The sequence below is a fragment of the Ursus arctos genome, unplaced genomic scaffold (genome assembly GCF_023065955.2).
Source record: "Ursus arctos isolate Adak ecotype North America unplaced genomic scaffold, UrsArc2.0 scaffold_4, whole genome shotgun sequence".
NCBI classification, from domain to species: domain Eukaryota; kingdom Metazoa; phylum Chordata; class Mammalia; order Carnivora; family Ursidae; genus Ursus; species Ursus arctos.
In genome coordinates, this window is record NW_026623056.1 from 24,424,019 (window position 1) to 24,438,266 (window position 14,248).

The 14,248-nt window shown below is 38.5% G+C and overlaps 1 protein-coding gene across 4 annotated transcripts in view; it reads left to right on the forward strand.

Annotated features, from left to right (window-relative positions):
- Positions 1–227: 227 nt before the first annotated feature.
- OPA1 (OPA1 mitochondrial dynamin like GTPase) overlaps positions 228–14,248 on the forward strand; it is an 83,501-nt gene continuing 69,480 nt past the window's right edge. Inside the window, exons 1-6 of one of the 4 annotated variants that reach the window (XM_026496413.4) lie at positions 228–544; positions 6,935–7,253; positions 7,917–8,013; positions 9,750–9,857; positions 10,360–10,413; positions 11,091–11,158. In XM_026496413.4, coding sequence (XP_026352198.2) covers positions 513–544; positions 6,935–7,253; positions 7,917–8,013; positions 9,750–9,857; positions 10,360–10,413; positions 11,091–11,158 — 678 coding nt within the window. In that variant the 5' untranslated portion in view covers positions 228–512. The remainder of the gene's footprint in view (positions 545–6,934; positions 7,254–7,916; positions 8,014–9,749; positions 9,858–10,359; positions 10,414–11,090; positions 11,159–14,248) is intronic. The other 3 variants (XM_026496398.4, XM_026496418.4, XM_026496407.4) reach the window with 3 other exon arrangements.

Sequence of the window (14,248 nt, forward strand, 5' to 3'; positions counted from 1 at the left end):
ACTACATAGGCTCCTCCATGCTCCCTCAATATCTAAACTTTCTTAAATCGGTAGCCACCCAGCGAGAATTTATCAATCCGCTTTCCTCGCCTTACACTTTGCCAGTCCCTGCTCAACTCTCAACTCCTCACGTCTCCAAATCTCTGACCTGGGAAACTGAAATTTCGCTAATTCCAACCCGGAAACAAAGAGGAAGGGAAAGGGTGAGGGAAAGCGGAAAGTGTTTGTTTCCTCTGGAGGCTCTGAGCACGGGCACCACTCCTCTCCGGACCGTTTGTGCTGCTCTCCTAGGAAGGGTGGAGGGTGCTTGTTTTTCTGACGGACGGAGTACGGGTGCCGGGCGGGATCTCGCGGAAGTCCATGCGCCATTGGGAGGGCCGCAGTGGCTGCTCTGTGCCCTTGTTGCCGAGGGCTTCTTCCTGGGTCATTCCTGGAGCAAGGGCCGGACGGGGGCTGACACCAGGGCTCCCGCGTGGCCCTGTCGGCGCCTGTGTGACCTCCTCGCCGGCGGGATGTGGCGACTACGCCGGGCCGCCGTGGCCTGGTAAGTGTGGGCTCCGAGCTGGCCCCGTTATTTCTGGGGCCTCCGAAAAACCGAGTTATTTCATCACTACCTCCAGAATGTGCACATAAGTTACAGGCCAGGCGGAGGGCGGTTCGAGGATTCCGGGGTATTTTTGAGGAGCCGCAGTTACAGGAGCCCTGACCGGGCTTACCTGAAGTGCCGGCTGCAGTACTGGCCCTTGTTCCTGTTCCTGTGCCACTCGAAGATTCTGGGCTCCTTTCAGTCTTGGCCTGTCTCTGTTGTCCTTTTGTCCCTGCTCCTTTCACCTTTCTGTCCTTGCTGTTATCGCTGTCTCTGGTTGCTTCTTGTTTCTGCCCTCTACCTCCCGGCCTCTGGCTTTATTCATGTGTCACCCTCTCCGCCTCTCTCTTAACTCTTTTTCTTCTACCTCCGCGCCAGGTGTACATTGCTCTTGCGGGTACTCGTTTTTCTCCCAGAATGAAGAGGACTCTGTCTCTTGTTCTAATCCGCTGAGTAGACTTGCTTTGGAGTCAGATCTGGGCAGTGACGCAAATGGTGTCAGAGATGGTGATTAGAGATGCCCTCTTAATAGCAGCTTTTCAGTGTTTAGGGAGGAAGACTTACTTTGGATGCAAAGTGGTGAATATAGCACCAACTTTCTAATCACACCGTTATTGCTGCCCTGACCTGGTTTAATCCCAAGTAAAAAGCTTAGAACCTTCTCATTTCTGTGGGTTACTATATACATTTTAATAAGATTTAAATTTGACTTTATCTTCACACGTATTTGTGTTCTAATATCCTTAGATGTTTTCAACCTTAACTCATTGTTGCAGGCTTTTGGTAAGAAGTAATATGCATCAAATAAGGTTGGAAAAACTTGGTTTTCCCAAATTAGCCTCTAAACACTCATCTTGAATTTTTTCCAGAACGTTGTTTAAAGTGTGTAGGTAATTTATAGTTTTTATAAGGAATGGAATCCAAATTTTTATGAAAGTTGAGTCTAAATTTAGAACTGGGTGACATTCAATAGTTATAGTCAGTTAGAATAATTGAATAGTTATTTCTAATTTTATGGAATTTGAGTTTCTGAGTAAATCCGCAGCCCTTGATACTGCAGTAAATTATTTACTACCTTTTTATTTCTACTCCTGACTGTTCCCTGAAGAAACATATCTACTTTTATTTAAATAAAAAGGAAAAAAATTGAGCTTAACAACAGACTAATAACTCATACTTCTTTGTTCAGGTGGATGCTGTTGTGCTAAATTGTTTCTTAAGTTACTATGGACTCCATAGAGTCATGGCTTAAAAGTGTTTATGTTGATAGCACAGTTTAGCTCCCCTGCAGAAGGAGAGATTTGGAAGGTCAGAAGCCTCAAGCTGTGGAATTTGTCTTCTGCTGTATTTCTTCTGCATGTTTGTTATGAAGGAGTACATTTAAATTCCCATTCTTAAACAGATAGGAACATAAACATTTTTTGATAGAACATATCTAAATACATACTAACATTTAAGATCAGTGACCAGCATTTATTTAGGTGTAATAAATGGTTGTGTAAATTTGTTGAAAAATAGAATTCGTATTAGGAGATGGTATATAGGTTAAAAGAGATGGTAGTTGAGAGAGAATACATGATTTGGGGAGTCATGATGGGGGGGTTTGTTTTACAACACATTGATTTTTAGTTTGGCCAAATATAGAAATCTACATTCAAAATACTTTTCCTTCAGAACGGTAAAGGCATTGCTACGTTTTTTTCTAGCATCCTTTGTTAATAATACAGACTCTCAAGGCAGTCTGATTTTTGTGTCTTTGTAGGTATCCTGTTCTTCTCTTCACGGAAGCTTTCAGGATCTTGGCCTTATCTTTAATTTCTCAAGGCTTTTCTTTGACAAAGGTGTGGGTCCCCCCACCTCAGCCTCTACCCCAAATCTGGCTTGGTACTAATGGGCCTTTCTGTTAAAAAGATTCTTCAGTTCTGGGAAGTTTTTCTTCTTTCTTTATTTTCTTCCTTTCATTTTTCCTCTTCTTTTTGTTTTTAGACTCCTGTTAGATAACTTGGTCTTCTTCGATTGATTCTGTATGTCCATGATGTGCAAAATATGATCTGTGCTTCTCATGCGTTTGAAAAAAAAAAAATATGCCACAATATGTGTATATACACACTTATTTTTAAGTTATATATATATATATCTGTACTAATTAATTATTTACATTATAATTCTGCCCTAACATAATCTTGAAGGATGATATACAAAAAAATAATGTATCTGGAAGCTTTGGTACTTTCTTCCTGAAACCCAGTGAGTCATTTTGTGTATTCTATGGAACGCGTTCCATACACATTCCAACTTTGAATACCACTTCTTTGAGTCACTTAACTTTTTTCTCATGGTTTCCACCTTTTTTCTTTATGTTGTAAGTTCCCAAGAATTTCCTTAATACATTTTCTGGTGTTGCTATTCATTTTTTTTTATTGGCTATTACATCTTTAATTTCCATGAATTCCTTTCAAACATTTATTAAACTCTTAAAGACATGTTTAATTCAATTAACTTTGTAGTAACATCTTAGCAATAGGACTGCTTGGGTCTGGAGTTTATCTGTTTGGATATATATTTGGATTAACTCCTTGCTTGAAAAAAGGAAACAGCTTTTGAGGGATAGAGGACTACTCATTGATACATTAGCAGAGGTTAGTGCAGTTAATGTTGAAATGACATTTATTGAGCATTTACTCTGTGGTCATTGCTAGGTTCTTCCACCTTTTGTTTTGTTTTTGCTATTCTCCCAATAACGTATGTTCACCCAGCAAATTTATCAAGCATCTACTACTTGGAAGCACCGGGCTAGGCTTTAGAAATACGATGATAAGCAAAACAGGACCTCCCTGGCCTTATGAAGATTGCAGTTTACTGGTAGAGACAAATATTAATCCAATAATTCCACTATTGTGTAATACTAATTTTATGTGCACTGAGGAAAAAGTACAGGGAGCTAAGAACTGTCGCAAGGGACTCGAATTAGAATGTAGGTTCCGGGAGAGGAGGGAATGCTGTGGTGAAACCATTTGTGACCAGAGTTAACAGAAGTAATGGGAGGTAAGTAGGTAGAAGAGTTTGTCCAAGCACAGTGGGTATCAGGGCCCTGAGATGGAAGGACTATGGCACAATGGAGGAGCTAGATGAAAACTGGTCTGGGTGGAGCTTGGAGGTGAGAGGGAGAGAGGAAGGATTAGACCATGGAGGGCTTTATAGACCAGGAATTTGGGTTTTATTCTGAATGTAGGAGGAGACATTGGGGAGATTTATGCAGGTGAGTGACAGTTATCAGATTTACATTTCAGAAGAGTGCTCTGGTTGTGCTGTGGAGAATACCTCAGTTGAGACTGTTACAGCAGCCCAGGTAAGGAATGGTGGTAGTGGAGATGGGAGAAATAGAAGATTCAAGATCTATGTCGGAAGTAGAATTAACAGAACTTGAGGATGAGGAAGGTATCAAGAATAAGCCCCAAATTTGTGGCTTATGGGACTGGACAGGTGTTTGCCCTTTCCTGAGATAGGAACTACTAGAGTGTGGTCAGGGTTTGGAGGGACGGAGGAAAGATAACACGGATTTGGATATTTGAGGTACTTTTTGATATCTAAGGGGTGATGTGCAGTGGGCAGTTGGACACAAGGGTCGGAAGCTTAACTATTTGTATTAGACATATAAGTTTTGAGAAACATGAGTATGTATATGGTAATTGAGGAAGTGGGTGTGGATAAGATTGCCTAGGAAGAGTAAATAGAATGAGAAGAGAAGTGACTTTATGTCTAAGTCCCATGAACTCCCAACATTTGAAAGGTAGCTGTGGTGGGGTGCATGGGTGGCTCAGTTGGTTGAGTATCTGATTCTTGATTTTGGCTGGGATGGTGATCTCCAGGTCCTGGGATCAAGCCCGTGTTGGGCTGCGATTCTCTCTCCTTCTGCCCCACCCCCCACGCTCACAAGCTCTCTCTGTCTCTCTCTCTCTCTCTAAAATTAAAAAATAAAAAATAAATTAAAAAAGGGTAGTTGGGGAGGAGGTGCCTGAAAAAGAGTGGCCAGTGAGTAGCAGTAAAGCTACTGACTGTCGGTGTAAAGGGAGTTCCAACAAGGAGGGGGTGTTAACACTGTCAGATATTGCTGAGAGAGAGAGAATGAGAATTGATAAAACAAATGCCAATTGGAAGGTGTCAGGACACTCAGTAAGGGCTGTTTTGCTGAAGTGATACCGATGGAAGTCAAGTTGGTTTGGCTTGTAACAAAATAGAGCAGGAAACCGGCTTCTTTTTTTTCTCTCTTCTTTAAATTGAGAGAGACTTGACTAGTGATTCCTGAAAAGGCAGAAAGAATTCAGAGGAAATGGAGGGATTTGCCTTCGAAGGGAAGAGGAGTACTTACTGTAATCTCACAGGGCTTAGGGCTTGTGCAGAGAGGGGCAGCTAGAGGGGGGTGGGTGTAGATGCCGTAGGAAGCAACGGCATGTCTCTTGATGGCTTCCATTTTCTCCAGAAAATTGCAGGAAGTATGGGGAGAATGTGGGAGGGTAGAAGAGGGTGGGGAACATCTGAAATAGTCCTAGGAGAGTGTGGAAGAATGAATTGGTAAAGAAAGTAAGATTCTCAGGCGTTCTTAGAGGCCTACGTGAGATGTCTGTCCAGTGGGTTCAGTTTTCTTCAGTAGTGCTTCATTCCCTTGGTACAGGCTTAAAGTGATAATAAGGTGCATCTAGGGTTTGTATTTTGCCAGACAAGTGTAACCAAAAGCCAGAGGGCAATCGAGTTTAGAGTATTTGCAAAAGAGTCCTTGAAACTATGAACTATGAACTATTTATAAGGTGGGTAAGTAGGTAAATAGATAAGGTGAAGACTAATACGTTAAGAAGAAGAAAGAAGGATCCATGACTTGGTTGTTCCAGTAGGATCAAAGATGGTTGTAGTGAAGGGGATTATGGTCTGGGAAGAAGATACTTGAATTGGTGATTATTGACAATAACTCTGATGTAGCTATTATCCCATTGTAACAAATTTTAAAAAACTGAGTCTTCGGTAAGTTCATAATTTGCCCTTGATTGCACACAAGTAAGCAGTGAAACTGCAGATGGAACCAGAGTTTACCTGGCTCAAAACACTAAGTGGCTCCAAGGATGGAGTTGAAAGAAGTTTGAGCTAAATGTTATGGAACTGTGGGCTCTTCCCCCCAAGTTGGTTTGGCTCTTGATTTTTTTTTTTATCTGTAATTGGTAATATTAGTCTCCCAGCGAAAACGTCAGATTACTATTTACTCTTTTCCCTTGTCTCCCATGTCCAGTCTGTCATTCTGGTCTCTACCTATCCCTTTCCTTTGTCAGTGCTGCCACCTCACCTCACTCTAGTGTCTTCTCTTATATCTGCACAACTGATATACAATCACCGTATGACTCCCCAAATTACCAAAAGCTGGGTGGCTTCAACAGTAGACATTCATTTCTCACAGTTCTGGAGGCTGAGAGCTCCAAGATTAAGGTGCCAGCATATTTGGTGTATGGTGAGGACTTGCTTCCTGGTTCATAGATGGGCATCTTTTTTCTGTGTCCTCACGTGACAGAGAGTGAGCGAGAGAGAGAGATGTGTGCTCTTCATCTCCTTATAAGGGCCCCGGTCCCAACACAGGGGCTCCATGTCTGGGACCACATATAAAGCAGATTACTTCCCAAAGGCCTCACCTCCAAATACTTCATGTTGAGAATTAGGCTCCATATATAAATTTGGGGGGGACACAAATATTCAGATTATTGCACATTGCCTTTAGTATCATCTTTTATTACTCTTTAATTAATCTTATTCTTCTCAGAAACTTTCAGTCAGGTGCCTTATATATAGTTAATGATTTTTCCTTAATTTCTGTCCCTGGGCTATCTCAGGATCCTGAGACCTAGAGGAGAAGCCAAAGAATAGCTGTTCTAAGCTGTTGGAATTTTTGTGCTTAAAAGCAGGTTTTTGTTCATTTTGTTTCCAATTTCCCTGACAGCGAACAGCAGTTAATAAAATAAGTGAATGAGAGGGCAGGCTCTGGAGTCCCACTGCCTGGGTTTGAATCCTTCTATCTGTGTGGACTTGGGCAAGTTATTCATGTGTGTGCCACCTTTTCCTCGTTGGTAGAACGGAGGTAATACTGGTATTTTCGCCATAGGATTGTTAGCAGGATTACAGGAGGTAGCACATGCTGCAGCAGTGCCTGGCACGTAGTGAATGGCTAGGAGATACGAGGTACAGTATGACGCGGTGTGAGTGGCCCCGTGCGCGCGTGTGTGTTTTCTCTTGGGTATGTTGCTCTTTTTATATCATTTCCTTTGCATTGTTACCCAGTCTGATCTTTGTCCCATGCTGATTTTTTTTTAGTGAGGTCTGCCAGTCCTTAGTGAAGCATAGCTCTGGAATCAAAGGAGGCTTGCCGCTACAAAAACTGCATCTGGTTTCACGAAGTACTTATCATTCACATCATCCTACCTTAAAGCTTCAAAGACCCCAATTCAGGACGTCATTTCATCAGTTCTCCTCTTTAACTAACCTTCCCTTACGTAAATTGAAACTTTCTCCAATTAAATATGGCTACCAGCCATGCAGGAATTTTTGGCCAGCGAGATTAGCTGCAAGACTCTTAAAACTTCGATATCTCATACTAGGATCTGCTGTTGGGGGTGGCTATACAGCCAAAAAGGTGAGTCTAATTTCCACTGCTTTTTCACTTATTTTTAGCATGACTATTTGAAGGTTTTATAGCGCAAATCATTTTTCTTTAGTCCAATAGAATATAGATATTTAAAAATCTAAATACAATTAGATCTTTATTGTGTGTCTCTATCATGTGCTAAATTGTTTTAATGGTGCTAATAGAAAAATGCTCTTTGAATCCTATACTTACAAGAGATGAGAATGGCCTAGTGGAAGGAGCACTGGGCTGGGGTGAGGTCACCTAGGTTTGATTTTCAGCTTGCCAATTTAGAGCTCAGGAGAGTAGGTGGCATGCTAGCACAACCACTTTTTGGCAGCTTTGGGAGCAGAGGCAAGGTGTCCTGACCCCTCGTTTTGTCTTGTGTTCCACAGTATTGCTTAAAGCCAAATCATGGAACCTGTTTGAAATAAGACTGTCTTTTGAAGTTTTACATTTTCCATATTTTGTAAAGGAACATTTACATATTTTGTATGCTTGCCAGCTAATTTGTTTTTAGAAGAGCTGAGGCTACTTTGTTTCTAAAATATTTAAACATAATACATCATTTGTAGTAGATGGGCATGTTTTAATTAGATAAATTAAGGTAGTTTTTCTTTATTTTTGTATGACATTCAGAGCATTCAGTTGGCATACTTTCTTTTCTTTTAGACTTTCGATCAGTGGAAAGATATGATACCTGACCTTAGTGACTATAAATGGATTGTGCCTGACATCGTGTGGGAGATTGATGAGTATATCGATTTAGGTTTGTATTCAACGTTAAACTGTTTCTTGGTAGTATCTTTGGGAAAGAGAAATAGTGGTATTGAGATAGTTTCTTCACTCATGAGCTTACTGTGTAGCAGTTTTATTTGAATGATAAAAGTAATAGAATATCAAAGAAAAAATTGATAGGAAAAAAATAACGCCTCGCCCATCACTCTCACATAGCCACCGCTATCCTTATGGACATTTTCTTTTAATTGTAGGTAGTCTGTGTGTGTGGTTAATATTTTAGATCATACACTTTGGTTTCTTAATCTTTTGCTGCCTAATAAATTTGTCAGCTAAGCAGCCTTCCTAGACTTCACTTTCAGTGTTGTGTATTGTTACCCAGAACAGATGCACCATGACCCACCTAACTAGTTAATTTTGACTGGATCCCTTGGTTATCTCTACTTTTTGTAACCAGGTCCCTAAAAGTGTGCTAGTGTCCATAGTAATTTCTCCCCATACTCAGCCACTGTTCCCCTTTTTCTGTAACAGGTAGATGAGAAAAAAGTATGTTTAATAGTTCTGATTGCCAAAATTAAGTTACAGTAATTAAAAAAAAATTTTTTTTTGAATGAAATTCTTTTCCTCAGCCTCTTTTTTTAGACTTTGTCTAATTTCTTAGCCTAGGTGTGTATGGGGGTGGAATTAATCTCTTTATGTACTTATTCACACGGCATTTTCTTAAAGATAAAACTGTGCTGCACCGACAGAGGAACCTGCAGGAATTTGAAGCATTCTTTCAGTATTTTCCTAATATTCATGTGGAGAGTTTTCTACTTTGATGTATTTGCCAGCACCACAGCGTGGGGCTGAGGGTCTGGATTCTGAAGCTGGCCTGGCTAGGCTTGAAGCCCGACTCCCCACTTCTTTGTTGTGTGGGCAGGTCCAGCTATTGAACCTCAGTGCCTCAGTTCCTCACCTGTAAAGTGGAGTTGATGATAACTATTATGTAGGGTTGCTATGAAGATTAAACAGGTGAATGCTTGTATAGCAATAGAACAATATCTGACATATATTCTTACTTTGAGAATATTTATGTGTTTTGGTCTTCTGCAGAGAAAATTAAGAAAAGCCCGTCCTAATTCAGAAGATACTGTAAAAGTTGTACCAAACTTCGACAAAATTGTTGAGTGTTTATAAACAAAAATAAATACTCTGACCATTTTATAAATAAAACTAGCAAAAATAAAACCAAAGCTTGCCTTGGGCTCTTAAACAGTTATTTCCAAATGGTAACAAGTGTGAATTTTCTGAAGGTTTGTGAAAGGACAGAGACAAGTAATGGAATTCTGTTTCTGAATTTGAACTGAGATTTCATTACTTTTTTTGAGTTTGGACCAGGTGTTACAGGAGGCGTTTTTCTCTTTTTTCTTTGATTCTTGGCCTCTTCGCTGTGACTTTCTCCTTAAAAGTACTTCTGATTCCAATACAGTGTTAACATTGTTAATATAGTGCTTCTGTTTCAAGGCATTTAACTTATAGATCAAGGTGTCCCTCTAAGCCAGACATCTGGTGAGTCTTTTTAAACAAATTTCATGGCTTATGAAATTATCCTCAGAATTACACGTTGTTTCAGATACATGTAGCAGCTGTGGTTGTAATAGGGGAAAAAATGGAAAAATATTTAAATTTATGTATGATGATATTTATATATGATGTTATTTAAATATTATCAGTGTTTTAATAGTGAAATTCTGATTTTGAAAATTTTTTTTCGTCTTCTAACAGAGAAAATTAGAAAAGCGCTTCCTAATTCAGAGGACCTTGCAAAATTGGCACCTGACTTTGATAAGATTGTCGAAAGCCTCAGCTTATTAAAGGACTTTTTCACCACAGGTAAGGAAGGACCTGTTTGATCTCACTTAAAATGCCAGAAACCCCAGAGGAAAAATACCAAGATGTATTCATTTGTTGATTCCTGTCTTTTAAATGAAAACATGTAGTACAAATGAAAGACAGATTTTTGAAAAAAAGACTGTACACAAAGTTTTGGTGCTCAGTGGTTTTAAATTTTGGTTAGTGCAACGAAATGAAAATTTTTAAGAGCTTAAACATGCGTGGCTTTAGTCAATGAGGGAAAAAAATATCTCTTGTTCCTGACAAGTAGATGAGACTTCCTATGTGCTTGCTTTTCATAATTGGTTAGAACCAATTTGGTGATTTTAGAACAAATTTAATTATGATGGACCATAATGAGTAGAATTTACTGAGGTTAATCCTGGTATATTTGCCCAATTTATGCCCTATCATGATATAACTCTGAAATCTCAGACATATTTGTTTGCTCATTCCTGTCAAATTTTACATTTCTATTTCCCCTTTTGCTGGTTTTTCACAGGTCACAAATTGGTTAGTGAAGTCATAGGAGCTTCTGACCTACTTCTCTTGTTAGGTGTGTAAACAGACATTTTTGCTGACCTTAACATGCCTTTTAAATGCTTCTAATGAACTAGTTGCAAATAAAATTGCAGACCAAATTTATGCTGCTTATGCTGAATTTTAAAACTCCAGAACTATATTGGGCAAATTCCTTATTTTACAGGTGAAAATAATAAAATAATTATTTTGCAGTAAAACTAAAATTCCTAAATATGTATCTGTAAGATTAAAACTATTAGAAAGTTTGCTTAACCAAAATATTTTCTTGAGAGTGATACAATTGTTTCTGATAATTGAAATGAAAAGTAATTTTAGTTTGTCTCATCTGTCCTGTCACAGTTGACATTTTAAATTTATTTTGTTACTATATGTGGTTTGTAATGGCAGTGGTAAATAGCTGAACTGTAAGTACTCTCATGGAAAATTATCCTTATCAAAGATTGTCTTTCTTTGATTGTAATTTTCAGTGATACTTTAAACATGTCCTATAATACTTAAAAAGCGTTTTTTTGTTTTGTTTTGTTTTGGTTTTTTTGCATAGGTTACCAGTATGTTCCTTAAAATAAGAATAGCTTTTAATTTTCGGAAAAGTGATTTTTGCTCTAAAAGTGTATTTGCCTTTAAAATAAATTGGAATTTGGGCTACTGACCACAATGGAGAATTTGAAGGACTGCGTATTTATCTTTAAGGTTCACCTGGAGAAACAGCGTTTAGAGCAACAGATCATGGATCTGAAAGTGACAAGCACTATAGAAAGGTAAGTATAAAGGAGAATTCTCCTTTATACTGAAAGCGATAAACTTTCTACCCACCTGGAGGATTTGAAAACAGTAACGTCTGAGGAGCAAATATAAAAGCATCTAAGGAGAGGTGTTTTTAATCTTGGTACAGAGTGCAGGTACTATGTGACAGCTCTGGAAATATTATTGGAGAAGCCCATTTCCTTCAAATATGCTCTGTGAAGTTAGTTACAAGGATCGTTTTTAACAAAGGGCTTTATTGTTAAATATGTATAGGAAAAGCTGATTAAGTAAAACAAGCAGGCTTTTCTTTTCCCTAGGACTTCTCAGACCTTAATATACTTGTGTGCATTGTGAATCGCAAGAGAAGTCGAAGTGTACAGAGTTGTCCAGATTTATTTAGCAACAGAACCCTTTTTCCATGAAATATATTCTAGGGACTAATGTTTCATGGCATATATACTTAGGGGAAATATTAAGGGAATAGGAAATGGGTTATTAGGGGATAAATTGATTTGTTACCTTAATAGTCAACAATTGTGTATAGAGTTATTTCGGTTATGTTAATTTCAATACTTGTGTTAAAATCCATATGAAAGTTTTGGGAGAATTGCTAATGTAAAATAACATATGCATTGTTCTTTATTTATATTCATATGTTAACCTGACATTCTCTTAGTCTTCATTTTTTTCATCTTTTGAAATTGGTAAGATAACTGATTCCTTGAAAGTTTTTCTCAAAAAATCAATATTTAGATAAATAGATACCTGAAAAAGTATTCATTGAACTTTTTAAAGTTAAATATGGAGTATGTAACTTTTATACTGAAGGTTATTATGGTTTTTATAAATTGAAGGGAAATAATTTTATGTTTATTTGGAAAGAAAATAATTCCTATGTATAGGTTTCCATCTCTCTCCTTGTCCTTTAACTGAACTTTTTATGTGATATTCCAGGTTTAAATTCTAGTATTTCGAAAGACTTTTCTCTTGCCTTTTAACTAGATCTTTTGGAAGAAACGTTTTAAGATGTGCATGCATATATGTGTGTGTGTATAAGTGTATTTGCCTTTTAACTTGATCTTGTTTAATACCTTTTCCATTAGCATTTTAACTAAAGGGACATCCTTGACTATTCATGCTCCTGGGGAGAAAAATTTGAATAGCAATTAGCCTATCATGCAAAGCTTATTTTGAGCCAACGCCTTGGCCCTTAATGCAGGTAGACTTAATGTGCAAAGAAGAGCTAATGTAATGAGGGAGAAGGAACCTCTCTTATAGGATTAGTGGTGTGGTTTTCGAGTGACGAGGTCTTTTTGCTTAGATCAGTTAGGGGAGGGCAACATCTTTGCTGTTCTCACGTATGGCCAAGGATTGCTTTGGTGAATGAAAAACCTGTTTCAGGGTCTAACTCAAATAATCTCCTTAAAATCCTGTTAAGATGCTTAATGAATAACTGTTAAGTGATCAGGAGCTTTGCAGTACAGAAGAAGGGAGAGAATGGATCCCTGGGAATATAATTATATTCTCAGATTGTTTTTTTTAAGATTTTATTTATTTATTTGACAGAAAGAGACAGCCAGCGAGAGAGGGAACACAAGCAGGGGGAGTGGGAGAGGAAGAAGCAGGCTCCCAGCCGAGGAGCCTGATGTGGGGCTTGATCCCAGAACTCTGGGATCCCTGAGCCGAAGGCAGACGCCTAACTACTGAGCCACCCAGGCGCCCCTCTCAGATGTTATTTTACACAATAGACATAAAAGTAAATTTACTGCTTTATTTTATAACGTACTTTGCTTGAAGGTAAATGTCCTCATTTCCTATTTCCTTTTAACTTTTTCATAATTTATGGTGATTATCTTTCCCATTAAAAACTCAGCAATTAATATTATTAAGTCTAGAGTTGTAATTAAGCTGCTTTCATTACAGTTTAAATTAAATTGTAGCAAATACTAGTATAAGAATTTACTATACAAGGAAAGTTTTTCCAGCCTCAACTAGTGGTTTTAAATTTTGTTAATATGCAACATTATGTGTTTCACAGCGTGGCTCTTACCTATCGTACTCTTACCTGTGAGAGCCCCAGATTGAAAATGGTATTCAGAGTTTGAAGCAGTCACCTTAGGTTAATGGTTGTCTGGGTTGTACCAAAATTTCTGGCCAGACTTAAACTAGAAGTGTAAAAGTAAATGTGAATCCAATTTTCTTTAAAGTAGTAATAAAAACATTTCTACAGCTAGGACTAGAGAAATTTGTCCTTGCTAATAGAAGAACACAGGGGCACCTGGGTGGCTCAGTCCATTACCGTCTGACTCTTGGTTTCGGCTGGGGTTGGGATTTCCCCATCCAGAGATGGGGCCCAGTGTTGGGCTCCCCACTTAGTGCGGAGTCCACTTCCCCTCTGCCCCTCCCCCTACTCATGCTGTCTCTCTCTCTCCCTCTAAAATAAATAAGTAAATTAAAAAGAAAAAAAAACACATGTGGAGAAGTGCTGGCAGGTAGAGGAACAATTAGGACCTTTCAGAGTCAACTGAAGTGAAAATGATGGAGCTGAAAGAATACAGATGTCAGATTGTTTGACTTGAGTCAGACAGAATGACTAACACAATGAACTGATTACCTGTAGCTCCCAGTCTGTGTCAGTAGACTTTTAGGTACTCTGGAAAGTTGTAATTGAGTTCTACCAAAAGTCTACAAAAAGTGAAAAGCACATATTTCTGCACGATGCTACACGGGCTAACTAAACATCAAGTTTCTTTGACTTCGCCTGCATTTATATTATATCTGTTGAGTTTACGGACAGTAGTTATTCACATCTTGTTGACCAGAAGTTCTGATACTTATTACCAGATTTAAAAAATGGAAAAATATCAAAACCACTTTTCAGTAAATGCTGTTAATCAGAAATTTTAAAATTTGTATCCACTGAAGAAACATTAGGGCCCTTGACGTCAATTGAATAATATCCTTGAGACCTGGAGACCTTCAGAACCACCTGAGGGCAAATTGAGAGTTGAAGTGGTGAGCCTATTTTAGTAACTAATTTGCAAATCTGCATATTTCTCTGTATCAATCATAACAGATAAGTGACAAGACCACTTAGTGAATCT